This window comes from Malus domestica, chromosome 09, assembly GCF_042453785.1.
Source record: "Malus domestica chromosome 09, GDT2T_hap1".
Taxonomy (NCBI): Eukaryota; Viridiplantae; Streptophyta; class Magnoliopsida; order Rosales; family Rosaceae; genus Malus; species Malus domestica.
The window spans coordinates 15,168,263-15,194,909 of NC_091669.1; the positions used below are offsets into that span (position 1 = coordinate 15,168,263).

Consider the following 26,647-nt stretch of genomic DNA (forward strand, 5'->3'; position numbering starts at 1 on the left):
CTTCGATATAACTCCAAATCACGAACCGTTTGCGCCCACGCGTCCGTAACGACGAGTACTACGGGGATATGTCAAGAAAACAAATCTTAGATGGCACGACATGGTGATTAACCTCGAATAATGCACGTACCTTCAAAGGGCATTTTTGTAAAATCCTTTATGAAAACTTTAAAAATTCTTAAAATTAGGGACGGGCTGTCACACATCTTGTGAAAAAAAAATTATTATCACGAATAATTGGTGTTATAATTAAACCAATCATTCAAATATCAAATAATATTGTTATATATTGGAGTTGATGAATTTTATCTACAAAGAAATTCAAGACTTTTTAGTTTCGACTTCAAAAGCACACATGTGAATGCAAATTTCTTCCTTCTTGATTTTGAACAATTTTGCACCTACAAAACAATTAACACCTTAGGTTAAGGCTAAGAGCCTCACGCGCCCATGATGAATGGGGGGGGGCTTTGGCTGAAGAACCTTCGATGCCAAAGTTAGAATTTAGAGAGAAATAGTGTTTAGAGAATTTTGGGATTTTTGCCAAAGTGTTGGAATGAATATTTGGTGAAAATATGAGCCTATTTATAGGGCTAGGTTGGTTCACTTTAGAGAGGAATGTGGCCGGCCACTTAGTAGGGTTTTTAGGTTTTGTTTTGGTTTAATTGGGCAATTAATTGGCTAATTAAACATAAAAGGAAATGTTTTGGTGGTTATGGAATTTATTGGCTAATAAAAAGGAAGAAATGGTGAAAAAGGTAGAAAAAAGTGATGGATTAGGTTTTGAAATGGGGATAGCCGGCCCTCTAGTGACTTTTAGGTTTGAATGGGTGTTTCAATTTGATAATTAAGGGATTGATTAGGTAATTAATCCCTTAATTAGTCAATATTTAGGAAATTTGAAAGGAATATATTATTTAGGTAATTGATTAGCTAAATAATGGAATATAAAACATATTAAATAAATTAGGTTTTGGGAATTACCTTATAGAAAGGATTTGATGAAATAGGCTTTAAATTGTTACCTATTTTGGGCACTTTTGACTTGGTTGAAAGATGATTGCCCACTGCTCGTGCGTAGGAATCCCGGTATGCCTCAAGGGTATTTTTGTTCTCTTTTGTCCAAAAAACCATGTGGCGCCTAGTGAATATTTTTGGCTCCACAACGCCGCCTATATATGATTACCAAAAGCTTAAGGTTTTTGCCTTTGGTGTTAAATTTCTTTTTCTTTTCTAGCTAAAGAGATATGTGATAAAAAAATAAAAAATAAATAAAAAAACAAGGTGGTATTTTCCTTACACCCTTTTTATCTCTCACATATCATCATAATTTCAGTTTTCTGATTTTTTTTCAATTTATTCAATCTGATAACCGAAAATTGGAAAGAATGTGTAGAAGATTCAAAGAGGTGTGTGAAGAGCATCACTCAAAACATAAAAGAAATGAGAAATAAATAAGAGACAAGAGTGGTGAAGAATAAAGAGGATGGATTATTTCAAAATTTGCAACCACAAAAGACAATTATATTTGAAAATGCGAGTTTCAACTGTGGTACGAAAAACTCTTTCTCACAAATAGTTGACCTATACCATCAAAAATGGTCCCAAAAATTGAAAATTGATCAATGTAGTCCTTAAAAATGGATATTGCAAATCAATGTGGTTTTTCTTTACACCCTTTTTATCTCTCACATATCATCAGAATTTCAGTTTTCTAATTTTTTTTCAATTCATTCAATCTGATAACCGAAAATTGGAAAGAATGTGTAGAAGATTCAAAGAGGTGTGTGAAGAGCATCACTCAAAACATAAAAGAAATGAGAAATAAATAAGAGACGAGAGTGGTGAAGAATAAAGAGGATGGATTATTTCAAAATTTGCAACCATAAAAGACAATTATATATTTGAAAATGCGAGTTTCAACTGTGGTACGAAAAACTCTTTCTCACAAATAGTCTTTGAAATTGACCTATACCATCAAAGATGGTCTCAGAAATTGAAAATCGATCAATGTAGTCCTTAAAAATGGATGTTGCAAATCAATGTGGTTTTTCCATCCCAATTCCATCAAAATTTTTGTTATGTGCTTATGTGGCACATAACTAGGTCCCACAATCTAATTAAATATTGTCCATGTGGATTTAAAATATTTAAATAATAAAAAATGATAAAGTGGGCAACGGCTTGGAACTCGCTGTTGTGGCTACTAATATGGGCGACGACAATAGGGCTATTGGCGATGGGGTTGTTGGCTCGACTTGGGTGGCGACTGGGTGGCACTTGGTAGAGCTGTGTAGGGAAGAGTACTTGAGGGTGAGGATGTGTTGTGGGTGATGGTGGAGCTGGCAGTGCTGATTAGGGTGGATATGCAGAAGGTGATTGGGAGTACGATTGCATTAATATTTTGAGTAATGGGGCTTTGCCGCTATGGTCTAGAGTCGTCATAATAGCTTTGGATTTTGAAATTTACCCTTTGTGTTTTTGGATCGTTTTAATCTTTGAATTTTTCTGGGTTCAGATGTCAAACTTTGTCTTTCTTTTTTTTAGAACTGAAAATTTTGGTTGTACAACAGAGCTAAAATCACAGCAACGGTGTTAATGAAGGTGGTGACTAGAAACTTGTCGTTGAGAAGCAGCTGGTGTGTTTGGTTGTGGTGGGAGGGGAAGAAGTTGAGCAGATGAAGTATAGAGTTTTAAAGTTTTTTTTTTCTTTTTTTTTTTAAGTTTTTAATTATATAACAAATATGTTTTTAATTTTTAAATATTTTAAATCCACATAGACAATATTTAATTAGTTTATAGGACTCGGTTATATGCTACATCAGCACATAACAGAATTTTTGGTATTGCGAGGGAATGACCACATTGATTTGCAACACGCATTTTCAGGGACTACATTGATTGATTTTCAATTTTAGGGACCAACTTGATGGTATAGGTCAATTTCAGTGATGGTATAGATCAATTTTAGGGACCACTTGTGATCAAATCTTGTACGAAATTATAGGTATTTAGTTTTAATATATAAGTACCATTAGTAATGCTCATGCACACATCAATTCCTAAGTTAATACAGTGTTACTCCTTTGAGCTTTTATCAAATGATGAATCAAATACTGCATAGTACGTTATATCGCACAACAAAAAGAATTTTTGTTTATACATTTTGATATACATGTAATCTTATCGTTTTTTCTCTTTCTTTAACAATTAACTAATTAATTCATTAACAATATCGCTCTACTGAAAGAAAGTTTGAATAAAATATAATTTTGTTTTTGATGAAATATACTCCACTAAATTTTACAACCAATAGCATTCCGATCCAAATTAGCTTTCAAAAAAATACATCAACCACAGCTACCCTCAAGAAATAGAAAGAAAAAAACCAAAATAAGGAACAAAAAATTGACCATGAACAGAACACGTGTACTTATATTGACTCCAGACCTCTTGGAGGCTCTTTTAACTTCTTGTCACACATTCACCGCCCGCTAGTTGTAGTCCACTAGCAATAACAGCAGCGCACCTTTTACTGACCGTCGGATGTTAATCACACCGTCCTATCCTACGAAGCGAAAGCCAGTCTTCCAATCTCGGAGCTGACTCGCCCTCCAGCAGAGTGACCCCACCGACTGTAACCGTGTCCGGACGAAGGCTCGCCTAACGCCGTCATTACGAAGCACGTGTAAGTCAACAGTGCGGACCAGGTGGCTACGTCGGCCGCCCGTCGCGGTGCCACGTGTCGTGTTGCTTGAAGCCCCATGCAAGTGAACTGAATCTAACAGAAAAATACAGTATTTGTATGAATCTGAAAATTACAAGTATAAATAAAGAGTAATGTTATTCATATCATATTTTTGTACCATATTTTCATACCATCTTAGGTGACATTTGATGTAGACAGCCACATCATTTAAATTAATCAGAATTTTAAATTTAGTTAATTATTTAATAAAATAATAATTAAAAAACTAGTTAATTAAATGATGATTGTAATATACGATAAGTTCTTTTTTTTTTGTTTTGTAAATTTTTTAAATAATGTGGCTGTTTATATCATATGGTATAAAAATATGGTATGAATAACATTATTTATAAATAATTAAATAATTGATGGTGACGTGGCCCTTGTCGTGGACTGTAACCTACTGGGGAGATTATCTTTCGCTCACTAGTAAGGATGGGCAATGGTTATGCGGGCGGGTAACCGCGGTTAATTTACCCATAACCGTTTATGCTCATACCCGCATAACCGTTTACCCGTTGGGTAATTGCCTAAACGGTTATACTCATACCCATAACCGTTTATAAACGGTTAACCATACCCATAACCGCATACCCATTTAACCGTAACCGTTTAATACCCGTTTACCCATTTATCATTTTTAACTCGTTTATCTTTTTTTTTTTTTACCATTACCCTTTTTTCACCCATCTACATGTTTTTTAACAACTTGAAAATTAAAAAAAAATTGTCATAATTTTTGGTATTGTGAGGGAATGACCACATTGATTTGCAACACGCATTTTCAGGGACTACATTGATTGATTTTCAATTTTAGGGACCAACTTAATGGTATAGGTCAATTTCAGTGATGGTATAGGTCAATTTCAGGGATCACTTCTGATCAAAATCTTGTACGAAATTATAGGTATTTAGTTTTAATATATAAGTACCATTATTAATGCTCATGCACACATCAATTCCTAAGTTAATACAGTGTTACTCCTTTGAGCTTTTATCAAATGATGAATCAAATACTGCATAGTACGTTATATCGCACAACAAAAAGAATTTTTGTTTATACATTTTGATATACATGTAATCTTTTCGTTTTTTCTCTTTCTTTAACAATTAACTAATTAATTCACTAACAATATCGCTCTATTGAAAGAAAGTTTGAATAAAATATAATTTTGTTTTTGATGAAATATACTCCACTAAATTTTACAACCAATAGCATTCCGATCCAAATTAGCTTTCAAAAAAATACATCAACCACAGCTACCCTCAAGAAATAGAAAGAAAAAAACCAAAATAAGGAACAAAAAATTGACCATGAACAGAACACGTGTACTTAAATTGACAAGAAATACAGTATTTGTATGAATCTGAAAATTACAAGTATAAATAAAGAGTAATGTTATTCATATCATATTTTTGTACTACATTTTCATACCATTTTAGGTGGTATTTGATGTAAACAGCCACATCATTTAAATTAATCAGATTTTTAAATTTAGTTAATTATTTAATAAAATAATAATTAAAAAACTAGTTAATTAAATGATGATTGTAATATACGATAAGTTCTTTTTTTTTGTTTTGTAAATTTTTTAAATAATATGGCTGTTTATATCAGACAGTATAAAAATATGATATGAATAACATTATTTATAAATAATTAAATAATTGGTGGTGACGTGGCCCTTGTCGTGGACTGTAACCTACTGGGGAGATTATCCTTCGCTCACTAGTGAAATGTCAATATTTGTCCCCTTGATTTTTTGTCTGATTTGAGTTTAGGTGAATTATTTTATATAAAATTTGATTAAAGTTGGGATTATGTTCATGTGCCTTGCTTTTGTCATACTCCTCGTATCAAAGTTTATTATATTAATAAATTTGTAACTCAATTAGTTCATTATATTTATTAGTTCTTTTGAAGTTGCGTTCGATTCTTTGTTTTTTTAATATTGTTTGCCTATTCCTTGTGATCCACAATTATATCTTGAAGTTGATTCATAAAAATATAGACATGACAGAAGCTCATGTGTCTTAAGAAAAACTTATATCAAATGCTTATATTTGCGTCGTTGAGTGACCTATGATTTTTCACTTTTTTAATTGGCATGGCAGGCCTTAATTACAATTGATATAATGCACTATACCATCGTCTATGATTTCGGGGCTGATACACGAATTTTATAAAAAGACCTCTCCTTAAGATAATCAAAACAAACTTCTGTACTCATTGATTGGAAGTTTACAAATGTCATTAAAAAATAAGTAAAAACAACTACAAACATAATCTTCACTAAATAATCAAAAAACCACTTCAATCTTAAACAACCAAACAAGAGAAGAAAAAAAAAACTTCAAAAACTCAAACTTTACAATTCATTTGAAAATATGGCATTATTATATAATAAAGTTGGATAAAATGTTTTTTAGTGTGTTGTTATTAGCACTCCAAAATCTCATTGTGCACTCCAAATTATTATAATTAGAAAATAAAATAAATGAACTATAAAAGTAATTTCTTGATATGTAACATTATTACATATAAATACTAGATAGCAGAAATTTTTTGACCCCTTCAAATTTGGGGTTGTGTGTTGCATCTTTTGCTCCCCCAAAGCCGCCTCTGATTAGGGATGGGTAATGGTTATGCGGGCGGGTAACCGCGGTTAATTTACCCATAACCGTTTATACTCATACCCGTATAACCGTTTACCCGTTGGGTAATTGCCTAAACGGTTATACCCATACCCATAACCGTTTATAAACGGTTAACCATACCCATAACCGCATACCCATTTAACCGTAACCGTTTAATACCCGTTTACCCATTTATCATTTTTAACCCATTTATCTTTTTTCTTTTTTATCATTACCCTTTTTTCACCCGTCTACATGTTTTTTAACAACTTGAAAATTAAAAAAAAATTGTCATAATTTTTTTTTTGACAATTAAACACCGTTATAGGTACATTCATCATCCATTTCTATATTTTAATTTTTTTAAGTCCTTATACCATTCCAATAATTGAAATAATAGTTTACGGACGATATTTTTAACTGTTACCAATGAAGGTAAATATAATATTTGCTAAGTATTATTAGGTTACAAAAATTGTTTAGAAGATATTTCTGTCAAAGCATTTCTGTCAATTTCACGGTTATCTACAAGAAATTTAAATTAATTTGGCCAATTCCTTGATGATGAGAATCATCATTCCTGTAGTAGTATTATTGAGAGAATGATCGATGAATTCCTTGCTAATTTATTGGGTGCTAAAGTATTATTGGATTGAGAACATGGTTTGTGTTAGTTTTACATATATAAAATAAATGGGTAAACGGTTACCCGTTTATAACCGTGGTTAATACCCATAACCGCCCATTTAAATTTCGCGGGTAAACGGTTATACCCATAACCGTTTATTTATCTAAACGGTTACCCATAACCGTAACCGTTTAATTTAAATGAACGGGTAACCGCGGTTATCCATAACCAATGGGTATTTGCCCATCCTTACCTCTGATGCAATATATGCATGTTCGAGTTTGCATTATGGTATGCCTTTTTCATATATGAGTATCTCCAATGAAGCTGTGAAAAGATAAATATTAAATATTAGTTTGCTGACGCATATGATTTTCTCCAAAGGATATAATTTTTAGATTTTAATAATATTCGTATGACCCACTCAAAAAGGAAATCAATTAAAATCAATTTTTATTAATTTTTAGTGGCATTCACGCAACAAAACAATAATAAAATGAAAAGACAACATCTTTTCCCTTATGTCAAAATTGGCGACAAACAATTCCTATGCTAATCCATATAGGATAGATATTTTGGTTTGAACTTCTTTATACCTTTTAATTTAGTTACGTGTTATTATACCTTAGATTTAACTCATTGATTGGAGATGCTCTAGTAACATGCGTGGAGAAACTTAAAATTTTAATGTGACTGTGACACTATCATCTAATATTACTAATATATAAGTTATAACTTAAAGAGAGATATGCTTATATTGAGTATTGTATATAGCACTGATAACTCATTCAAACGCGACATAGATAAAATTAATAACACCATATTAGTGGAATCCAACGTAATCTAACTTTAGACAAAAAGCTTGATTGCAACATATGATATGAGCTCACAAGTGGGAGATTGATAATTGCTTCTTCTAGTCTGTCATTAGTGTTAAACAATACCACATTAAGTCACCATTCTCTTACCATTTCAACATTTGATAATTTATCCAATATTTAATATAAAATCAATCGAGTGGATCAAAATGTAAAATAATATATGAAGGAGATAATTCTACAAACTTAGCCAACTTTCATTCTCCAAATTGATTTTTGCTGTTTTTGAGTTTGGATCAGGGAATGGAATTTGTAGTTAAGAGACAAATGCATCACATAGGAAAACCAATTGCAAAATTAGTGTATTTTGGTTTGTAAATATGTATATGACATTTATTCACGAGTGCATCTTTTCTCACTCCCGTAAATCGAGGTTTATCCTCATTTCATTAATCTAAATTTTGAGATAATGTCTTAAATTAATTTAACCAAATTGATCTAACAACAAACAATCGGAGGGGTGAAAATCACACTTACTTTAGGGTGCGAGCAAAAAAGCACTTTTTATCAACTATATGAGAAGTTTCAATTCGATTTTCAATTTTAATTTGTGTACTTTGTTTTTGTTCAAATTGTGTACTTTATATATTTTATAAACGTGGTGTTTGCCTAATTTTTTAATAAAAAAATGGGATGGTTTGCCAAAAAAATTATGTTACCTAAAAAAAAAAAACATTCTGTACTTGTCTAATTATAGTTGTTTATTGTTCTCGTTTCCAATTAAAGACGGAAACACAGCCGGATTCATATACACAGCAATCCAATAAACCCAGATTGTCCAATTGTAAAAAAATAAAAAAATCCAGATGGTTTAAAACCAAATTCACATGTCCCCAGGACTTTTAGGTAATTTCACAATTCAAATGCCTGGCCTATAAGCAACTACCACTTGATTGAAAAACAACAAAACAGAGAGGGAGAGTCTGAGAGGAGGGAGAGATTCTCAACCAAAAAAAAAAAAAAAATCAAAGACGAAGAAAGAAGCTTCATCTCTCTCTCTCTCTCTCTCTCTCTCTCTCTCTCTCTCTCTCTCTCTCTCTCCTGCGTTCTATTTCTAAGCGTCTTTGACTTACTTTCCTCGAATTAGGTCTAGCTTTCCAGTTGTTTCTGGATTTATTGAGCTCAATTTCTATAAATCTGTACATAACTGTAGCTCGAATTTCAATCCATTGTACTTTTCTTTGTTTCACAATCTTTGATTTGTCCAATTGGGTATCGAACAAGAATTTTAGATACAGAACCATTTCACCCAATTGGATATTTTTTTTCTTTTCAAAAATTTACTTACTGGGTCTCTCTGATAAATCCGATTGGGTATCTGGAAAAGTCCAATTGGGTATCTGAAAAGTCCAATTGGGTATCTGAAAAAGTCCAATTGGGTGTCTGAAGTGGTTGGTTTCCCGGGAAAGTTCGTTGCTTTGGCGAAGAAAATTAGTGGCTCGCCGAGAAAATTCGATTTGGACGAAAAGCGTTATCTGGGTTTTCTCGATTTGTGATTTGGGGTCCGGAATCGCCTCAAAAAGGAAGCCATGACGGTCCCCACAATAGCTCTGTACGCGAGCCCGCCGAGCAGTGTGTGCTCCACGGCGCACCCGTGCCAGATCAACGCGCACGCCTCACACGATTTCGAATTGAGCTCTCGATCTTCGTCGTCGACGGCGTCGACGCCCTCCGCGTCGCAGAAGCCGGTGGCTGGGGGGCTGTCGTGCCTGTTCTCGTCGCAGACGGTGAAGCACGCGTCATCGTCGTCGTCCAGCTTTTCGGGTGGAGGAGAGGAATTGGGTTCTCGGTGGCACGATAGAGGCGAGGAATTGAAGGAATTGAGCAGCTCGTTTCGGTATTCGGGGAGTAAGTTCAATGGGGCTTCGTTGAACCGGGACCAGAGCCCGGTTTCGGTGTTTCAGGGTCCGGTCTCGTCTTCCAGTAGCGGGGTTTCGGGGTCGGCGAGAAGCCCGCCGATGAGAATTGCAAGGGAAAGGTCTAGCAATGGAGATATTAGCTTGAATTCTATTCGGTGTGGGAGTAATGGGTTGTTTAATGGGTTTGTGAGGGGTGCTTTGGGCTCTTCCTGCATAGATTACGCCTCGGCGAGCTTCGAGGCTCAGACTGATGGTTTGGATGTGGGTTCTTCAGCTGTGCTTGATGAATTGACTTTCAACATGGAAGATGGGTTTTTGGAGGGAATTGCTGAGCCTTATGCTAAGGAGTTGCTAGTGGGTGCGCAGCTGCGGCACAAGATTTTCTATGAAGATTTTATTATCAAGGCCTTTTACGAGGCCGAAAAAGCGCATAGAGGGCAGGTAAATTTTGTTTGGGTTTGAGTTTTGTTTCGATTTTTGCCTTTTGGGATTTTGGTGAATTGGGTTGAGAAGTTTTGTTGTTGTATTATGTTTTGTTTTACTGTAGATGCGAGCAAGTGGCGATCCTTATTTGCAGCATTGTGTGGAGACGGCGGTGTTGCTCGCATTGATCGGTGCTAATTCCACAGTTGTTGCTGCAGGGCTTTTACATGACACGCTTGATGATTCTTTTATGTGTTATGACTACATATTTGGGAAATTTGGAGCTGGGGTTGCTGATTTAGTAGAAGGGGTATGTGTTCGATAATTTTCAGTACTCTATTGTATTACTGAATGGAAGTAATTCGACAAGTGTCAATTTTTATTCGTGCATGAGAAGTTGTTTGTTTTCGTATGTTGAAAACTAGATTCAAGTTAATTGTTCATGATATGTGAAATCTACCTGCCATTGTTTCACGGATTCCACTTAAGCTTTCTATAACATCTGCACTGGAACTTTACAGTTGGTGTAATAGATGTCATATTGATTAAAAGTTAACTGTTTTCTTCTTATCCGAATGAATGCTTGTGCTATCAATTAATTCTATAGTTGAGCTCATGTTAACATGAGTTACATGATTGTCTTGCATATGTTGCAGCTGTATGAAGTTAACAATCATGTTGCACAGTGTTCTAATTGTAACTTAGAATAGAAAAAGCAGCTGTTGAGATTTATGTAATGGTACTCTACTTACAAAAGCAAAACCTAGTGTAGGATTCTATATTTCAAATGGTGCTATTGCTGTGTTTGTTTTTCTATGAATATCGTATATGATATTGACATTTACTAGTTCTAATCTAGTTCTTTATGGAATTGATCAGGTGTCTAAGCTCAGTCATTTGAGCAAGCTTGCCCGTGATAATAATACAGCATGCAAAACAGTTGAGGCAGATCGCCTGCATACCATGTTCCTTGCCATGGCAGATGCCCGTGCTGTCCTCATTAAATTGGCAGACCGATTGCATAATATGATTACACTAGATGCATTACCCTTGGCTAAACAACAGAGGTTTGCAAAGGAGACTTTGGAGATTTTTGTGCCCTTGGCCAACAGACTTGGAATCTCTAGCTGGAAGGTGCAGCTGGAAAATTTATGTTTTAAGCATCTCAACCCGGATCAGCACAAAGAACTGTCCTCTAAGCTTGTAGATTCGTTTGACGAGGCAATGATTATTTCTGCCACGGAGACATTAGAGCGTGCTCTCAAGGATAAAGCCATTTCCTACCATGTTCTTTGTGGGCGGCATAAGAGCTTGTATAGCATCTACTCTAAAATGTTAAAGTATGTTATATCGGCCCTCTCTCTCTATTCCATCATAAAAGTTGACCATAAATTTTGTTATAAACATAGTTCTTAATGGATCAGTAGATTAATGAGTTATAGTTGCATGCTTTGACTATAGCACATTATTCTCCATGCCTGGATTGAAATTAACATGCTTATGGCTTTATTTTGCACAGGAAGAAGCTAAACATGGATGAAATACATGATATTCATGGGCTGCGTTTGATTGTCGAAAATGAGGATGATTGTTACGAGGCACTTAAAGTTGTTCACCAGTTGTGGTCTGAGGTCCCAGGGAAGTTCAAGGACTACATAACTCAACCCAAGTGTAATGGGTATGCCATACCTCAAAAAGTTCTTTGTTTATTTGGTCAACGTACCTCAAAAAAGTTCTAGTCACCTAGTTTATCCTTTTTTCACTTGCTTGTGCTAATATTCATCTAATAATATAGGTATCAGTCATTGCACACTGTGGTGATGGGTGAAGGCGTGATTCCACTGGAAGTCCAAATTCGAACAAAGGAGATGCATTTGCAGGCTGAGTTTGGATTTGCAGCTCATTGGAGATACAAGGAAGGTGACTGTAAGCACCCCTCATTTGTGCTTCAAATGGTTGAGTGGGCCAGATGGGTGGTCACTTGGCAGTGCGAGGCAATGAACAGAGACAGGTCCTCCGTTGGCTGTGACGATTCAATCAAGCCGCCATGCACGTTTCCTACCCATTCTGATGACTGTCCATATTCTTACAAGCCCCACTGTGGTCAAGACGGGCCGGTGTTTGTCATCATGCTAGAGAATGATAAGGTTTGTTCTAGGAAACTTCCTATTAATTTTGTACGAATATGTTTAATTGGTTTGTAGCTGGATTTAATAATTTAGCTGTATATGAGGTGGGTCTTTATGGGACTTTTTAACTTTCATACGGCAATGACCTTAAAATTTGTCTATGGATGATAGTCTTGAACTGATGTTCTGCACCATTGTAATTTCACATTTGAAATTGTGCATTAAGCATGGTGTCGTCAGTGTTGATAGACGCGTGTTATGCACCTTGTCGGGTGTCCATATGACACATAAAATCGGGATAAGCAAAATAATATGGCACACATTTAGCAATGGGGTAGGCACAAGTCTTGACGTAAATAAGTTTGTTTTGGGATTTTGTAAGGTTTTAATTGTAAGAAATGGCTGTATTTCCTGCTTATATCACAGAGACGTATTTGTTCATGTTGTATGCTTTTCATATTAATGTTATTAGGAAAGAAAAACAAGCAGGTACATATTTACAATGAGTCTGACCATGTACGTTATATTATTCCAGATGTCTGTGCAAGAGTATCCTGCAAACTCCACTGTTATGGATCTGCTGGAAAAAGCTGGGCGAGGGAGCTTGAGATGGACTCCGTACGGGTTCCCACTGAAGGAAGAACTGAGGCCGAGGCTGAACCATGCGCCAGTGAACGATCCTACATGCAAGCTGCAGATGGGGGATGTGGTGGAGCTGACTCCAGCTATTCCCGATAAGTCTTTGACAGAGTACAGAGAAGAGATTCAGCGCATGTACGACCGGGGCACAAGTGTATCGAGTGCAGGGCCTCCTGCTAACCGTATGGCGGGTTGGAGAAGTTGACCGGAATGCAGATTGTCCCGTTTATAGTTGTATCCAGTGACACTAAAGTCATTCTTGTATATAAAACAAAAGCATTTGTACGGAACAGCTACGTGGTTCTGTTATTCGATGACTAACCGAATTCAACAAGGTGTTAAAATTGCTTTTATCTATGAAGGTTCTCACATTGAATGCACTATTATCTTTCACGATACTCCCCCAACATTATGTTCTTGTAAGTTTCTGTATGGACTCAGGGTACTACCTTGCGACATGCTTGGCGTTTCGACTTCCTTTTGGTTCTATGGTGACATGTTGGCGAAATTCGCGTATCCCTTTACCGTATTGGCCAATTGGAGCACAAACCCGGTATTCGTGTACCTCATCATGTTTAAACAGAACAGAACAGAATATTCTTTTACAGTAAGAGAACAGAAGTCAACTGCAGAACATCTGTTTAGCAATTATCTTATGTTATAAGCGTTCAAATAACTGAAAATCGAAAGTATTGCAGAACATTCTTTTACAAGTATACATATCTAATACAAATCAGCATTTTGTTGTAAGCAAACACAATTACTACATCTCACACCTCTGCACTAAGATGAACCACTGTTTCTTCCCATCAGCTAGATCCTCACTTTGTGCGTTTAGTGAGGGGGAAGGATACCCTTTGGGGAGTGTTCTGCGGCACATCAGAGGGCTTCGGTTCTTGGGGTGGCTTTGGTTCAGAAGGCTCTTCATCCTCCTCCATTTCTTCCACTGCTTGGGTTGGTTGTTTCTTTGGGATTGCCAGTTGATAGTTCGGGCTGATCAATGTGTCTTGTTCAGGCGGCAATGCCACTCCAGGCCCGGCAATTGATTTCGGTAGTGGGATTTTGTTTCTGTTTCTAGCCAACTCCAGTAAAACCTGATAATGGGCCAGCTTAATGTCAAACTCTCTACATGATGCTCGATAAAAAAAAGCGCACACTCATACACAAGCTGAAGAAAACTGTATTATGTTGACAAATCTTTGTTTGATGTTATAACATGTCATAGTAAATGTAGATGCATCTTCTCGGACTCTTTTATTAGCCGAACTCAGATTAACATGATCTCAGATTTAGCAGATGAAAAATAAAGGAAGTGATATAAATTACCTCTCTTGGCGGGGGTTGTGAAAAGCTAAAATTAACCTTGCTCTGAATAGCAAGCTTGACATCGTCACAATCAATTGCGGCTTTACCAGCATGTTCGGAGTAGACCTGTGCATCACTGAGCACATCAACAACATATCGATACCACAGCTCCAAGAATTGGTGAATAACACGAGGTTCATACTCCTCCACACCCATCGATTTTAGCAGCGTCTTCACAATCTTGGCGTCTCTGGGCAAGTCCTCATCTTCCCCTGCCATTTTCTGGTTCTGGGTACTTATTTTAGGCTCGCCTGGAGCAATGGGATGGGCTAAACCTCTAAACTACTGAACCTTTTTATTTTCCCTTCAAGACTCCAGTAAATGCGTCAAGGATAATAGACACTACAGAAAGAATGGGCTGCACATCGAGGGCACTAACAGAAATAAGAATTTAGAGGCAGTGATATTTTTTGGGGTCAAAAGAGGCAGTGATTGATGAATATGCAAATTTGGAGCATAATTAACACAAGAAGCATAGCAAACTAGAACAAATTTGAGGAAGTGATTGATGAATGTACAAATTTTGGGGCAAATTAACATTAAGAAGAAAACTAGCACAAATTCAAGGCAGTGATCGACGAACTTACAGATTTTGTGGAAAATTAACCCAATTAGCACACCAAACTGTCACAAATTTGTGGCAGTAATTGATGAATATCCAAAATATGGAGGTAGATAAGTAGCGAGCAGAAAGCGAAACAATGAAGGAGGTTGCTAGTAGAGCATATCAAATATGGTAGCAAAAAAAATACAACGTAAACACAATCAGAGTCAAATGTAAAGATTAAAAAAAAAAAAAAAAAAGGTCCCATAGAAAACCCATATTCTGATTCACACCCCAACTCAATCTCCACAGCTTACTGGAAATTTGCACATTTCAAAGAACACGAAAGGTTCGAATTTTATATTCTAATTTTGTCCACTGGACAAAAAGAACCCTAAACCCTATTTATTTCCACAATACAAAACCCATTCTGGTCGATGAAAATCAAGAACTTACCAATCGGAATTGTAGATTTGATGTCAGCTTTCGCCCTTAATGGAGGAACTGAGCCCTAAATCCTATATTAAGCTTACCCGGATCAAAAATTGAGGACCCAAATAAAAGAAATTGAAACTTACACAGCTAATTTCATGATAAATCAAACATAACTAAGATGGAGAGAAAGAAAGTAGATAGCTCACCTCGTCTTGTTCCGAAGAGGGTGAGGTCTCTCTGAATTGGATTTGCGTGAGAGACAGATCGATGAGTTCGATTCCAGTAGCTAGGGCTTTGCTGATGGATGAGCGGGAGAAGAAAAGGAAAAGGAAGAGAGAGAGAGAGAGAGAGGGTGAGTGAGTTTGGGAATTGGGCGTGGGTACTGGGTGGGTTATGGGGAAGAGTCCATGGTTCATTGCTCGTTTCTTATTGGGCTTAGATATGAATCAGGCCCAGCTACCTTTTAATCTGACGCGATACTGGAAGCCGTTTACTTTCTAGTTCATCCTCTAAATATCAACTATAACGAAGATCAGCCAAATTTTAAATCGTCTTACCGTTTGATTAATGTTGTCAAAATGTTACACTCTGTTCGGATGAGGAAATTTAAAATTACTACATAATTTTAAAATGATGGAAATTCAAATGACGGAATTTTATTGTCTAATTTGTGAATTTTTTTGTTTGGTTAACCTAAGAACAATGAAATTTGTTATTTTTAAGTTCTCACCCTTAGAAATTTGGAAATGACACTTATTTACATGGAATTTAAACTTGGGAATTGGAGGCCCCAAATTCCAAGTTTTTTTTGTTTCCACTCAGAAATTCTAAATTTCTATGCTTATGAATCCAAACGAGAGACTTGGTGCATACCAATTTATAATTTATGACTTTTGTCAAAATTTCAAGTTTATTTCCTTCATCCAAACATAGTGTTAGGGTTTAACCGAATAACATTTCATTGTTTAATTATTGGATAACCATTAGATATTAAAGGGTGAAATTCAAAATAGATGGTTCAAATCATTGTGTAACATTAAAGGGTGAAAAAAAGAATTAAGAAGTTTCATATGAGAACGTTGCTAGCAGCCTCTAAAGATTTATTTTTTATTTTTGGAGAATGAGTTTGGAAGTCACCTTATTTTTATATCTCGGGCTCGAGGCATAAGGCGTAGGTCACTGAAGCTCAAGGGAAAATTTTATAGGACGGCAATAAGGCCAGCGATATTGTATGGCACAGAATGTTGGGCGGTGAAGCATCAACACGTACACAAAATGGGTGTAGCGGAGATAAGGATGCTTCGTGGGATGCTTCGTGGGATGTGTGGGCACACGAGAAAGGAGAAGATTGTGAATGAGGATATCCGAGGTAAAGTAGGAGTAGCCGAAGTTGAAGGAAAGATGAGAGAAAATCAGTTACGGTGGTTTGGACATGTGCAAAGAAGGCCTACTGACGCTCCGGTTCGAAGATGTGACTACGGAACAGAGGTTCGGGGCCGAAGGGGTAGAGGAAGACCTAGGAAAACTTTGGAAGAGACCCTAAGAAAAGACTTAGAGTACTTGGATCTAACGGAGGACATGACACAAAACCGAGCGCAATGGCGTTCTAGGATTCATATAGCCGACCCCACTTAGTGGGAAAAGGCTTTGTTGTTGTTGTTGTTGTTGTGGGCTCGAGGCATAAGGCAAGCAACCCTTAGCCTCGATCATGAGGAAACGTTAGGGTCCCTTTGGTATCCTATTAAAAATTCATCATATCTCAAAACATTTCTCGAGAACAATTTTATTTAAGACCCAAAAACTTGTTTGGTATAAGATTCAAAATTATTTTTAAATTTTAACAATTAAATAGGAAAAAAAATGTCACCCTCCATCATTTCCCTGGTGGAATCGGCAACTTCTAAATCCAACTAGATAGAGAGGAGAGAGATAAAGAGCGGAGAAAATCGAAAGAGGATCAGAGGTTTGGGAGGAGAGAGAGAGATGAAAGATATGAGAGAAAAAGAGAGTACAGAAAATAGGGAGAAAGAGCAAATTTTGATTTAAAAACTCTAAAACCTCAAAGTTTGGTGTTTATAAGAAATAAGTCATATTTTTTTTTAAGTTGTTCTGAAGTTCAATTTTGAAAATTGAAATACCAAACAAGAATTTTGGACCTTGCACTCAAAAATTGTTTCTTAAGGTTTAACAAGTTGGATTTGTGTTGGATACAAAACAAGCCCTTACATACCCCAATGTTTTATACACATCGTCCTCTATACCTCCTGCCACATAACTAGTCAGAGAGATAAAAAAGGGACATATACATTGGGAGTTTCTTCAATCCCCAGCGAGCTTTAACTTAATCTTGTTTTACAGTTGACAACAATTTCATTTTATATGTAGCATGGGGTTGTAACTTGTACTATTATTTAAACATTATTCAGTTTTTGCACTTCTTTAATACAGAACTGCATGATACCCACATTTTGGATCAATAATCTCCAGTTACTAACACAACTTACATTATTTGATATAACAGCTTCTAGTACAACCAACTAAAATGAAATACAATAAGAGATACAATTGTACTTAATTTTTGGTCTCTATCTCCACAAGAATTCATGAACAGAACCTTGCCAAGAAAGCACAAACATCAGCATCACCAAAACCCCAGCAAGCCCCCAGGACGAGCTCCCAATTCTCAGAACCCACGAAGGATCAGAAGAAGGAATAGAAGAATCTCCTCGAGTCGACGACAACGAAGTAGCTGACGAACTCGATGATGATGAAGAAGTGGTTTTGATGGCAATGATAAGTCCGGCAAGAATCATGGGAAGAACAAACCCAGAGCTCCATTTTGCTTCGTGGTATCTTGCATCACTGCTTTTTCTAGGGTTTGTATAGATAGGTGAAAGAACAATTGCAGATACTAGAGCAAGCACCATGGCCACTGATCTTTGAGAAGATGAGTTTTGGCTTGTGTATGGATAGCTTGTAGTAGCAGCAGCAGCAGCAGCCATTGGTGGGCTCAATGAAATTAGGGTTTCAGGACTGGTTTTTCTTTTTCTTGAAGAAAAAGGAAAAACCAACTTGATGAATTTAATTAATATCAGATGAAGTGGGAGAACTGTATATTTATAGAGCAAAGAAGGTGGAAACGGTGACGGAATGTCGGTGGAAAGCTTGGGATTGGATGACAAAAAGTGATAGACAGCCGTCCAAAAAGTGGGAAAAGCAGAAAGATGGGGGACTAAATTATGCAGATGATTGCGGGATGGGGGTAAAAGTGATTGTAAAGGTTAAGAAGGATTGGAAGCATTTGGAAGTAAGGTATTTGTGATGTGTTCGTTTGTGTGTGTTCATACTTGACAAGAAGCAAATGCTAGCTGTTTTCATTATTTCGGGAAACATCTAGATCTCTCTCAAAGAGGCAAAGGTAAAGCATCGATGAGCAAAGTAAAATACAATATAATCAGCTGAGTTGCCCCCATCTGCAAGAAATCTTTTGTTGCACAGTTGGGCTGTTTTGAAATACGAGAGAAACTTTCTTGTTCTGGTGGCACTGTCTTCTTATTTTTTTCATATGTTTAGTAAGTAATGTATAGAGAAATAAAGGAAAAAGGGCACAATTTGTACGCTTTATGGTTTAAACCTTAATAACAAAACAGTTCTAACGTATATTGGGTTTTTTGATACAAACATATTCTAGGTACGAAATGGAATTAGAACTTCAATTTGGAATCATCAGAAAACGTTACTTATAGTTATTAGTTTGTTGATTTGAAGCTAATTATAGATAATGATATGTGATTATCTCGATGATACTCCACCACTTAGAACCCTTCTAATCCAATGATCGCCAAAGAAAATTGAACAACTGTTGGATTGGATCCAAAGGCCCGAAGTGACTGAGTGTTAATTTAACCCTAAATCATTGTTATCTACATGCCACTTGGCATCTCAATTTATTGCCACTTGTACACTGGATTTTCAATTATATTCCCTTCCACTCCCTAGATGAGAAATGTTAAAAAGACTCTTTTAAAGTGAGACTCTTTATGAACTCTCTGTCTTCTCATGTTTTTGGCATAATATTTTACAATGTTGGCACAAAAATTATGTTAAAAACATAAAACATAAAGTAACAAAATATCTATAGAGAATTCCATTTTTCGGAAAATCTCCATAGCATTTTCTTTTCCGAGATTCATAAATTTTGGAGGTCAGTGCCCATCTGGAAGACAAAGTGATGCTTTCCCATGCCCTGATCCTGTAGATTCCTGCTGGACCTTATCGCTTGTGGTATTTCTTTAATCTAATGGTCCAAATCTTTTGGTCCCGGATGCCATACCATTATGCATACATGCTTTTAAATTAGTGTAAAGAATGACCAACTTTTGCTTAATTTAGGAAAAAGTAGTTAGATCAGTAGCATTGGTAGCTTTAGATAGTGCTACTCACGTATTTATTTTTGCTTCCCATTCATTTTTATTTATTTTTTTGTTATTTACCTTCTTTAATTTTAGATCTGATAGCATTACCAGTATCTTTATTAACAATGGTTGCCATTTGTCTTTGACATAAATACACACTTCTTCAAAATTAAAAAGAAGCCTCTATATTATGTTTTTATTGTTTGTAAGAAAGAGAGAAGAAAATTTCAACAAGGAAATGCTATTTTTACTCTCGTTAACCCATCAACACTTTTGTAGGAACATACTTACATATGTTCATGTCATAGCATGAAAGTGATACGAAACATATGAGAGTGACACGATACAGCGTTATTTCCGTTCTCTAGTTTAATACGATTACTGTTACAAACCAGTCTCCGTTTTGTTTTTCCTTTTGTTATTTTGAGTTGGCACGATTGGTTTTCATCGTCTAGAAGAACATGCAAGTGGGTCAATCAATTGTCCTCATCACCTCACAAATGTGAGATGCCCCCAACTCTCTTTTACATCTTATATAGAAACTGCGTGAAGCATCACAAACCATGCCAATTTAAGTAATCCAACAAGGAGGAGATCAACCACTCAATATTTCTCAATTCAAATTCAAACCCTAGGTCATGGCTTACCCAAAATTTTCCAATGTCCTCTCCTTCTACCTTGCAACAATCATAGCCATTTCCCAATTCTTGATTTCAATTTTACCTTTGCTGAATCCAATCACGCTCCTAATCACAGTTGCAGATTTACTTATATCAGTATATTTCAGGTCGTGTGGTCTTTGTCCCTGCACAGTTGAATTAGATGATCAAACCACGATGCACTTTTGGGTTGCAAATCCTAGGAGGTCCCAGAAGCCTGCCCTAGTAATGCTTCATGGGTATGGTGGCAATTCAAAGTGGCAGTTCATCCATCAGGTGGGCTCTCTCTCTCAAAGGTTCAATCTGTATGTGCCTGACCTACTGTTCTTTGGCGACTCCTATACAACTAGGCTTGAAAGGACTGAGATCTTCCAAGCAAAATGTGTGGCAGAAGGGTTGAAGAGATTAGGGTTGGACAGATTTTCTGTGTACTCCATAAGTTACGGAGGGTTCGTGGCGTATTGGATGGCGGAGATGTACCCGGAGTTGGTGGAGAAGACTGTGGTTGTGAGTTGTGGGATTGGAATGACGGAGGAGCAGAAGAGAGAGCAGCTCAATAAGGTTGGAAGCAATGCATTGAATCTCCTTGTGCCTCAAAGTGCTCATGATCTACGGCTCCTGGTGAATCTATCAGTGCATAAACCTGGCCCTTCTAAGTGGGTCCCTGACATTTTCCTTCGTGGGTTCATCAATGTGAGTTTCATTGGATTTGCAATGTTCTACTCAGATATCTAACATGTTATATTATCAGTCTATCGATAAGGGATTGATTGAAGACTAAGATATATAGTCTGACAATCACAGTGTCTAGGCACTTTGTTGTAGTGTCTGGCAAAAGAACATTTGTGCGTCAAGTTAATTCTAATAGGATTGGATTTGTATGTTGTGATATGTAGGTGACCTATAAACAACACAGGAAGGAGAAATTAGAGTTGGCAGAGCACTTGCTGAGGAAAAAAGAAGATCCAGACCTTCCTATTCTAACTCAGGTATAAACCAACTTGGCCATAATTCAACACTTAGAAAACTTTCTCTTCAGAAATTTTGAAGGGAGTTCTTATTTGGGTGAAGGAAACACTGATAATTTGGGGTGACAAGGATGAAGTCTTCCCTGTGTACTTGGCCTATCAGCTGCAAAGGTGACTTAATTTTAATTTATTTCTTCATGATTAAATTAATTAATCAGGATTTTAATGTTCACTTTTGAATATGTACAGGCAGTTGGGACCAAAATCAAAGGTGGAAATAATCAAGGACACAGGTCATGCAGTAAATATGGATTCACCCACTTCCCTGAATTCTCTTATAACTTCATTTGTTTTAGGTTAATTTTCGATCTTAGTCTTTTAGTATGAAAGATTTGTTGCAATTGCAGGCATGTCTTGACGAAGTTCTGTTTGTCAACGAATCTTAACTAAAAAATGGAAAATATCGTAGTGGATCAAAGCATGTAAAGGCCTTTAATATTGGATACTTCAATTTTTTAGATCTAAACCCTGTTTGAGATTTTCAAAGGTCTAATTTTCAGAACAATTTCCTTACAAAATGCAATGCAAGGTCACATGTCTTGGACTGTTGTGGGAGAAAAGACGAGAGAGTTATAAAATGGAGAGATATGTTATGTCGTTGTCCACTAGTAACGATTTAAATCGTAATGTGTAAATTTGAGATAGATTAGTTAGTAAATCAAAAGCTGTGTCTGTCTCTTTATATTTGAATTCAAATTTTCTTCTTTAAATTAGAATAGTTTAATTGAAATATTAGGTAAGAAACCAAATAATATGAGTCCGAATCCTCGTCGGATCTTCTTTGTGTGCATTCCGAGAATTCATGAATTGTATTCGTTTATCGTACATTGTGCGGTCAGAAATTATTTTAAATATTTTAATTTAAAAATAAACATAAATAATACTTGACAAAAACTAACTGCACGATATATGATGAATATACACGATTTATGGATTTTCAGAATCCTCGCCAAAAGAATCCGAAGAGGATCCTGTTGGTATTATTGGAAACCTTTAGCCTTAGATGACATGTGAGATGTCCTTGTTACATGTCACATGTCAAAGTAAAAAAGGTCTTCCAAAAAAAAAAAAAGACAAAGTAAAAAAGGTAAAGTAGATGGGTAGGACTGGAAAAAACATACCAAAAATCCCAAACCGAACTGAAAATTTCCCGAAACCAAATCGAAAAAAAATACCAAACTGAAAATCCCAAAAATTTCGGTACGGGAATCGGTCTCAAGTTTTTGAGATTCCAGTAATCCATAACCGAATCAAAAAAAAAAAAAAAAATTTAAATATATATTTGAAATTGTAATAGCAGACGGATTCGGTTAAGATTAAATCTCAATCGTTGAATATTATCAAACCTACATAGAAGTCTGAACAGAAGAACATAACTCACTCACTCACTCACTCACACAGTCACGACTCATAATCTCACACTCACTTTCTCTCACCTCAGACTCAAACCTCGCTCACCGTCACCACCATCCTCGTCGATTTCTCTCTCCATTTTCGAATCCGGCCACACAAGTGACTCACCTGAGTAATCTTTTTAGTTTGCGTGTTCCAAAGGCCACTTCTCCATCTAGGGTTTTGACTGCGCTTTAATTCCAGCATCTGAAGAGTAAGGAGGGATTCGGAATTCCACTTAGCTGCTTAGGGATCCCAATTCTTCATTGTCAAGGTTTGTTTCCCTTTAATCTTTATTATTGTTATTCATCTTTCAAATTGCTCAACTTTAACAACCTGGTTGTTGCTTAGATTTTAGGGTTTTAATTCATTTCAATTGTTGTAGGCGGTGTAAAGATTTGAGCTCTTGGAACTTGCCCAATAATTAATTTCCCTAATTGTTTGACATTGTGGTTTATCAAATATGTTTGAAATGGTTATGAATATTTGTTGTATGTGTAATTCCACAGCTTAAAAAATTCAACTTTAGTGCTACCTTCGTAGTTAATTTGTGGTGGTTGCTTTGAAAATCTATGTCGATTGATTAGGGAACACTGGCCTACACAATAAAATCTAATTATATATATGGTAAGTAATTTGTGGTGGTTGCATGTTGTTCAAGCGCAAGCAGTGTTTGGAACTTTGGATCAAAACATCCTTGACGTTCTTTATTTACTGGTTGATAGATATATTTCTTCAATACTTGGTATTAATCAATTAGGTCTTGTTTGGTATCCTTCTTGGATCAAATTTTTAGTTTTTCTTTAAGCTAATGAGTGTTAACTGTTAAGTAATTTAGTTACATTCAGTATTTTTAAAAACAAAACATTGGATCCGAGAAGAATGCCAAACAAACTCTTAGCTTCCTGCTTAATTCCACCATTTTAATGCAAGGCTATGAATATTGTAGAACAATCTAATTATATATTGTAGAACAATCAAATCTCACCATCAAGTTCAAGTTGCATAAATACATTTTTCTAATTATTTTTCCCGAGCCTTGAGGCATATGTGAATATATTGTTTGTATCTCTCCTTGCTCATATGTTATTCTTGTTGGGGCATTACTGTGAGATGTTGTATATGTTATTCTTGTTGGGGCATTATTGAAGAACTGATTGGAATCTGATTCTCTATTTTATGTGCCAGATTGTGTACTTTGGTGGTGCCTGTAAGAGAGCGTCCCCTTCCCTGCTGTGGTTGTGGACTTAATTTATTTTTGTTGCATGCATGTGTAGTAGAATAGGCAGATATATGCAAGGATTTTGGTTTGATACTTTGATTTTATTTCTACAGACTGCTCACCGCACAGACCCACGGTTTGATACTTTGATATATTTCTACAGACCCACTATTTAGTTATACAGATTGGGCTGATTGGCTATTCAGTCTATTTTGCACACTGCACAGTGTACATACCCACTATTATAGCCCAAAATTTGAAAAGCCCAAAAGCCTAAAAACCCAAAAGCCCAAAATTATTTCGGGATTCCCAATTTATCCCGAAATCCCGAAACTATTTTGGGAATCCCGATAATTTCGATTTGAGAATCGGAACAAGGGTTTCGGTTCGGTATCCCACACCGAACCACCCCTAGGTGTGGGAGGGAAAGTGGAAGAAGATGGGGTCGAGAGAATAGTTCCATCGGTCCTTCCAGATTTTTTCTTTCAACTTCTTGTAGTTGCCACGGTGCAGTTAACCTTTTTGTTTGCTTGGGATAATGAGAGGATATTTAGGTGCATGGACAAAATTATCGATATGTCTCAACTTAACAATTTATTGTTAGATGTTAAGTTTTATCATGCAGAAATATGGTGATATGTAGAATCTCCCACATTTTATGGGTCATATATAAGTTGTATATTATTTTTTAGGGTAAATTATACAAAACTACCTTAACTATGAGTCGAACCACAATTTTATACCTCTTGCTTTAAAAGTTACAATGTCATACTTCATATGACGAATTTATTGCAATATTAGACATCCGTTAAAAAATCTGTTAATTTGTCTGTTAATGTGACAGGATGACCCACTCTCTTGTGCAATTGGATTAAAAAATTGATTAAATAATAAAAATTAATTAAATACTAAACTATTAAAAAATTATTTAAATATTAAAAAAAAAATTAAAAATCTCTTCCAATTCTCTCTCTCTCATTTCTCCCAAATCTGTTTTTCCCAATCGACGACGAACTCAAAGAACAACCCACCATGCGCGAGCCCAGATGACGGCGAGTCGAAAAGCAACCCACCATGCGCGAACCCAGATTCATCGGAGGAGGAGACACATCGTGTTTGTCTTTCAAAAAGGGGGTACGGATTGCAGACATCAGGTGGTCAGGCAAGCGCGGGTTTGCGAGGGGTTGAGCAGCACCAGGTGCAAATAATGGTGGTTCCGGATTGGCTGGGTTATGGCGACGCTGCAGGTTCTGGGCTGCACAGATTAGGTGTAGCGGCGATGGGTCTGCAGGTGATGGGGGAATGCAAGTCGTTCGGCAGTGAGCAGGTGCGTCGATTAGCAGTGGGGGGTCAGCAGGTTTTGAGGGTCGGGTTGCGTGGTGTGAGTACTGGTGGGATCGGTGCCGTCGAACGGTTGAGATTTGATTTTGGATTGGGTTTGATTTTTTGTTTGAGATATGATGGGATCGGTGCCGTCGAACGACTGATGAATGGGGAAAGAGATAGTTTGGTTCTGATGGTGGGATGGAGTGGTTTGGTTCTGATGGTGATTTTGAGGTCTTATGGCTGGAGGAGGAGGAGGAGGAGGAGATGGACGAAGAGAGGGAGGCGGTGGGGTGCTGGTTTTGGTGGTGAAGGAAAGTTGGGGGAATACGAGTGGATGCGGATGAAATGGGTTGATGGGTTTGCAAGGGTGGGTCCCTAATTCAAAAAATTATTAAATTATTTTATTTTTTAATATTTAATTAAAATTTTAATATGGAGTGGGTCTATCTTAAGCCACGTCAGCATTTAACAGAGGAATAGATAGACAAACTGACAGAAAGTATGACATTGCAACAAATTCGAAGATAAGGTATAATATTGAAATTTTTTAAAGATGGGGTATGAAATTGTGATTGGTTCAATAATTAAGATAGTTTTGTGTAATTTACCTTCTTTTTTATATGCCTGATGTGGATTTCTAGTCTTTAAGGGTGTGTTTGATTGCCCTCCTTAGCTCTCACTGGATTGGACAGGATTTCCTTTTAGTCTAATCATGTGTTTGTTTACGGAAGGGCCTAACTTTAATGGGACTCGCCCTGACTAAGTTGGACTAAACACTTGCTAAAGGGGCTTAGCGAGACCCCTCGAAATCGAGCGGACTGCTAAGACCTTAGCTTCCCCCTCCCGCTTCGCACATCCATCTACTTCGTCCTCGCTTCCCAGAATCATCTTCAAGACCAGATTCGGCAAAACCGAAACAAAATAGAAGAAAAATTTGCAGACGTTCTATTTTCAAAACCACATCCAACACCCAAAATCTCAGAAAACCTAAAAAAAAAATCTGAAAGTGAGATGAGCTTGAAATTTTCAATCACACAACATTGAGAAAACCAGAAATCCAAAGAATCTGCATTGAATTTTTCAATCACAGCACCCAGAAAACCAAAAACTCAGAAAACGCAAACCAGATCCAACCCCCATCTTCTACCTTCAGGCCAACTCCTAACTCCTAAATTTTCAATCTCTTTCTTGCTTTGTGGTTTGATTGTGAAGATTTGCAGTCGATTATGAAGTTGGGAGATGAACAACTTATGAGTTTAATTTTGATGTTAATTTCTTTCATCAAAAGAGGGAGATGAATAGAGAACAAAGGAAGAAAAT

The 26,647-nt window shown here is 36.5% G+C and overlaps 4 protein-coding genes across 11 annotated transcripts; 2 read left to right on the plus strand and 2 right to left on the minus strand.

Moving 5' to 3' along the window:
- Positions 1-8,782: 8,782 nt before the first annotated feature.
- On the plus strand, positions 8,783-13,321 carry LOC103424155 (probable GTP diphosphokinase RSH2, chloroplastic). Its single transcript, XM_008362233.4, has 6 exons — positions 8,783-10,191; positions 10,298-10,483; positions 11,053-11,513; positions 11,693-11,851; positions 11,969-12,320; positions 12,838-13,321. Exons 1-6 carry the CDS (start codon positions 9,421-9,423, stop codon positions 13,144-13,146), a joined length of 2,238 nt encoding a protein of 745 aa, XP_008360455.1. The 5' UTR covers positions 8,783-9,420; the 3' UTR covers positions 13,147-13,321.
- A 247-nt stretch (positions 13,322-13,568) lies between these two features.
- LOC103424156 (transcription initiation factor TFIID subunit 9) lies at positions 13,569-15,673 on the minus strand. 7 transcript variants are annotated; one of them, XM_070805456.1, is made up of 5 exons: positions 15,492-15,632; positions 15,307-15,368; positions 14,894-14,930; positions 14,268-14,664; positions 13,569-14,035 (listed from the first exon to the last, which is right to left on the minus strand). In XM_070805456.1, exons 4-5 carry the CDS (start codon positions 14,523-14,525, stop codon positions 13,763-13,765), a joined length of 531 nt encoding a protein of 176 aa, XP_070661557.1. In that variant the 5' UTR covers positions 14,526-14,664; positions 14,894-14,930; positions 15,307-15,368; positions 15,492-15,632; the 3' UTR covers positions 13,569-13,762. The 7 variants fall into 7 exon arrangements, with proteins under 7 accessions (XP_070661557.1, XP_008360457.1, XP_070661558.1 ...); XM_008362235.4 differs by lacking the exon at positions 14,894-14,930 and having other exon boundaries at positions 15,492-15,669; XM_070805457.1 differs by lacking the exon at positions 15,307-15,368 and having other exon boundaries at positions 15,492-15,649.
- A 2,197-nt stretch (positions 15,674-17,870) lies between these two features.
- Positions 17,871-18,287, minus strand: LOC108172109 (uncharacterized). The gene has a single exon (XM_017329234.1). The coding sequence runs from the start codon at positions 18,285-18,287 to the stop codon at positions 17,871-17,873; it is 417 nt and encodes a 138-aa protein (XP_017184723.1).
- A 1,878-nt stretch (positions 18,288-20,165) lies between these two features.
- On the plus strand, positions 20,166-21,865 carry LOC103424157 (uncharacterized). 2 transcript variants are annotated; one of them, XM_008362240.4, is made up of 4 exons: positions 20,166-21,052; positions 21,256-21,348; positions 21,431-21,498; positions 21,577-21,865. In XM_008362240.4, exons 1-4 carry the CDS (start codon positions 20,339-20,341, stop codon positions 21,686-21,688), a joined length of 987 nt encoding a protein of 328 aa, XP_008360462.1. In that variant the 5' UTR covers positions 20,166-20,338; the 3' UTR covers positions 21,689-21,865. The 2 variants fall into 2 exon arrangements, with proteins under 2 accessions (XP_008360462.1, XP_028964111.1); XM_029108278.2 differs by lacking the exon at positions 21,431-21,498 and having other exon boundaries at positions 20,206-21,052.
- The last annotated feature ends 4,782 nt before the right edge of the window (positions 21,866-26,647 follow it).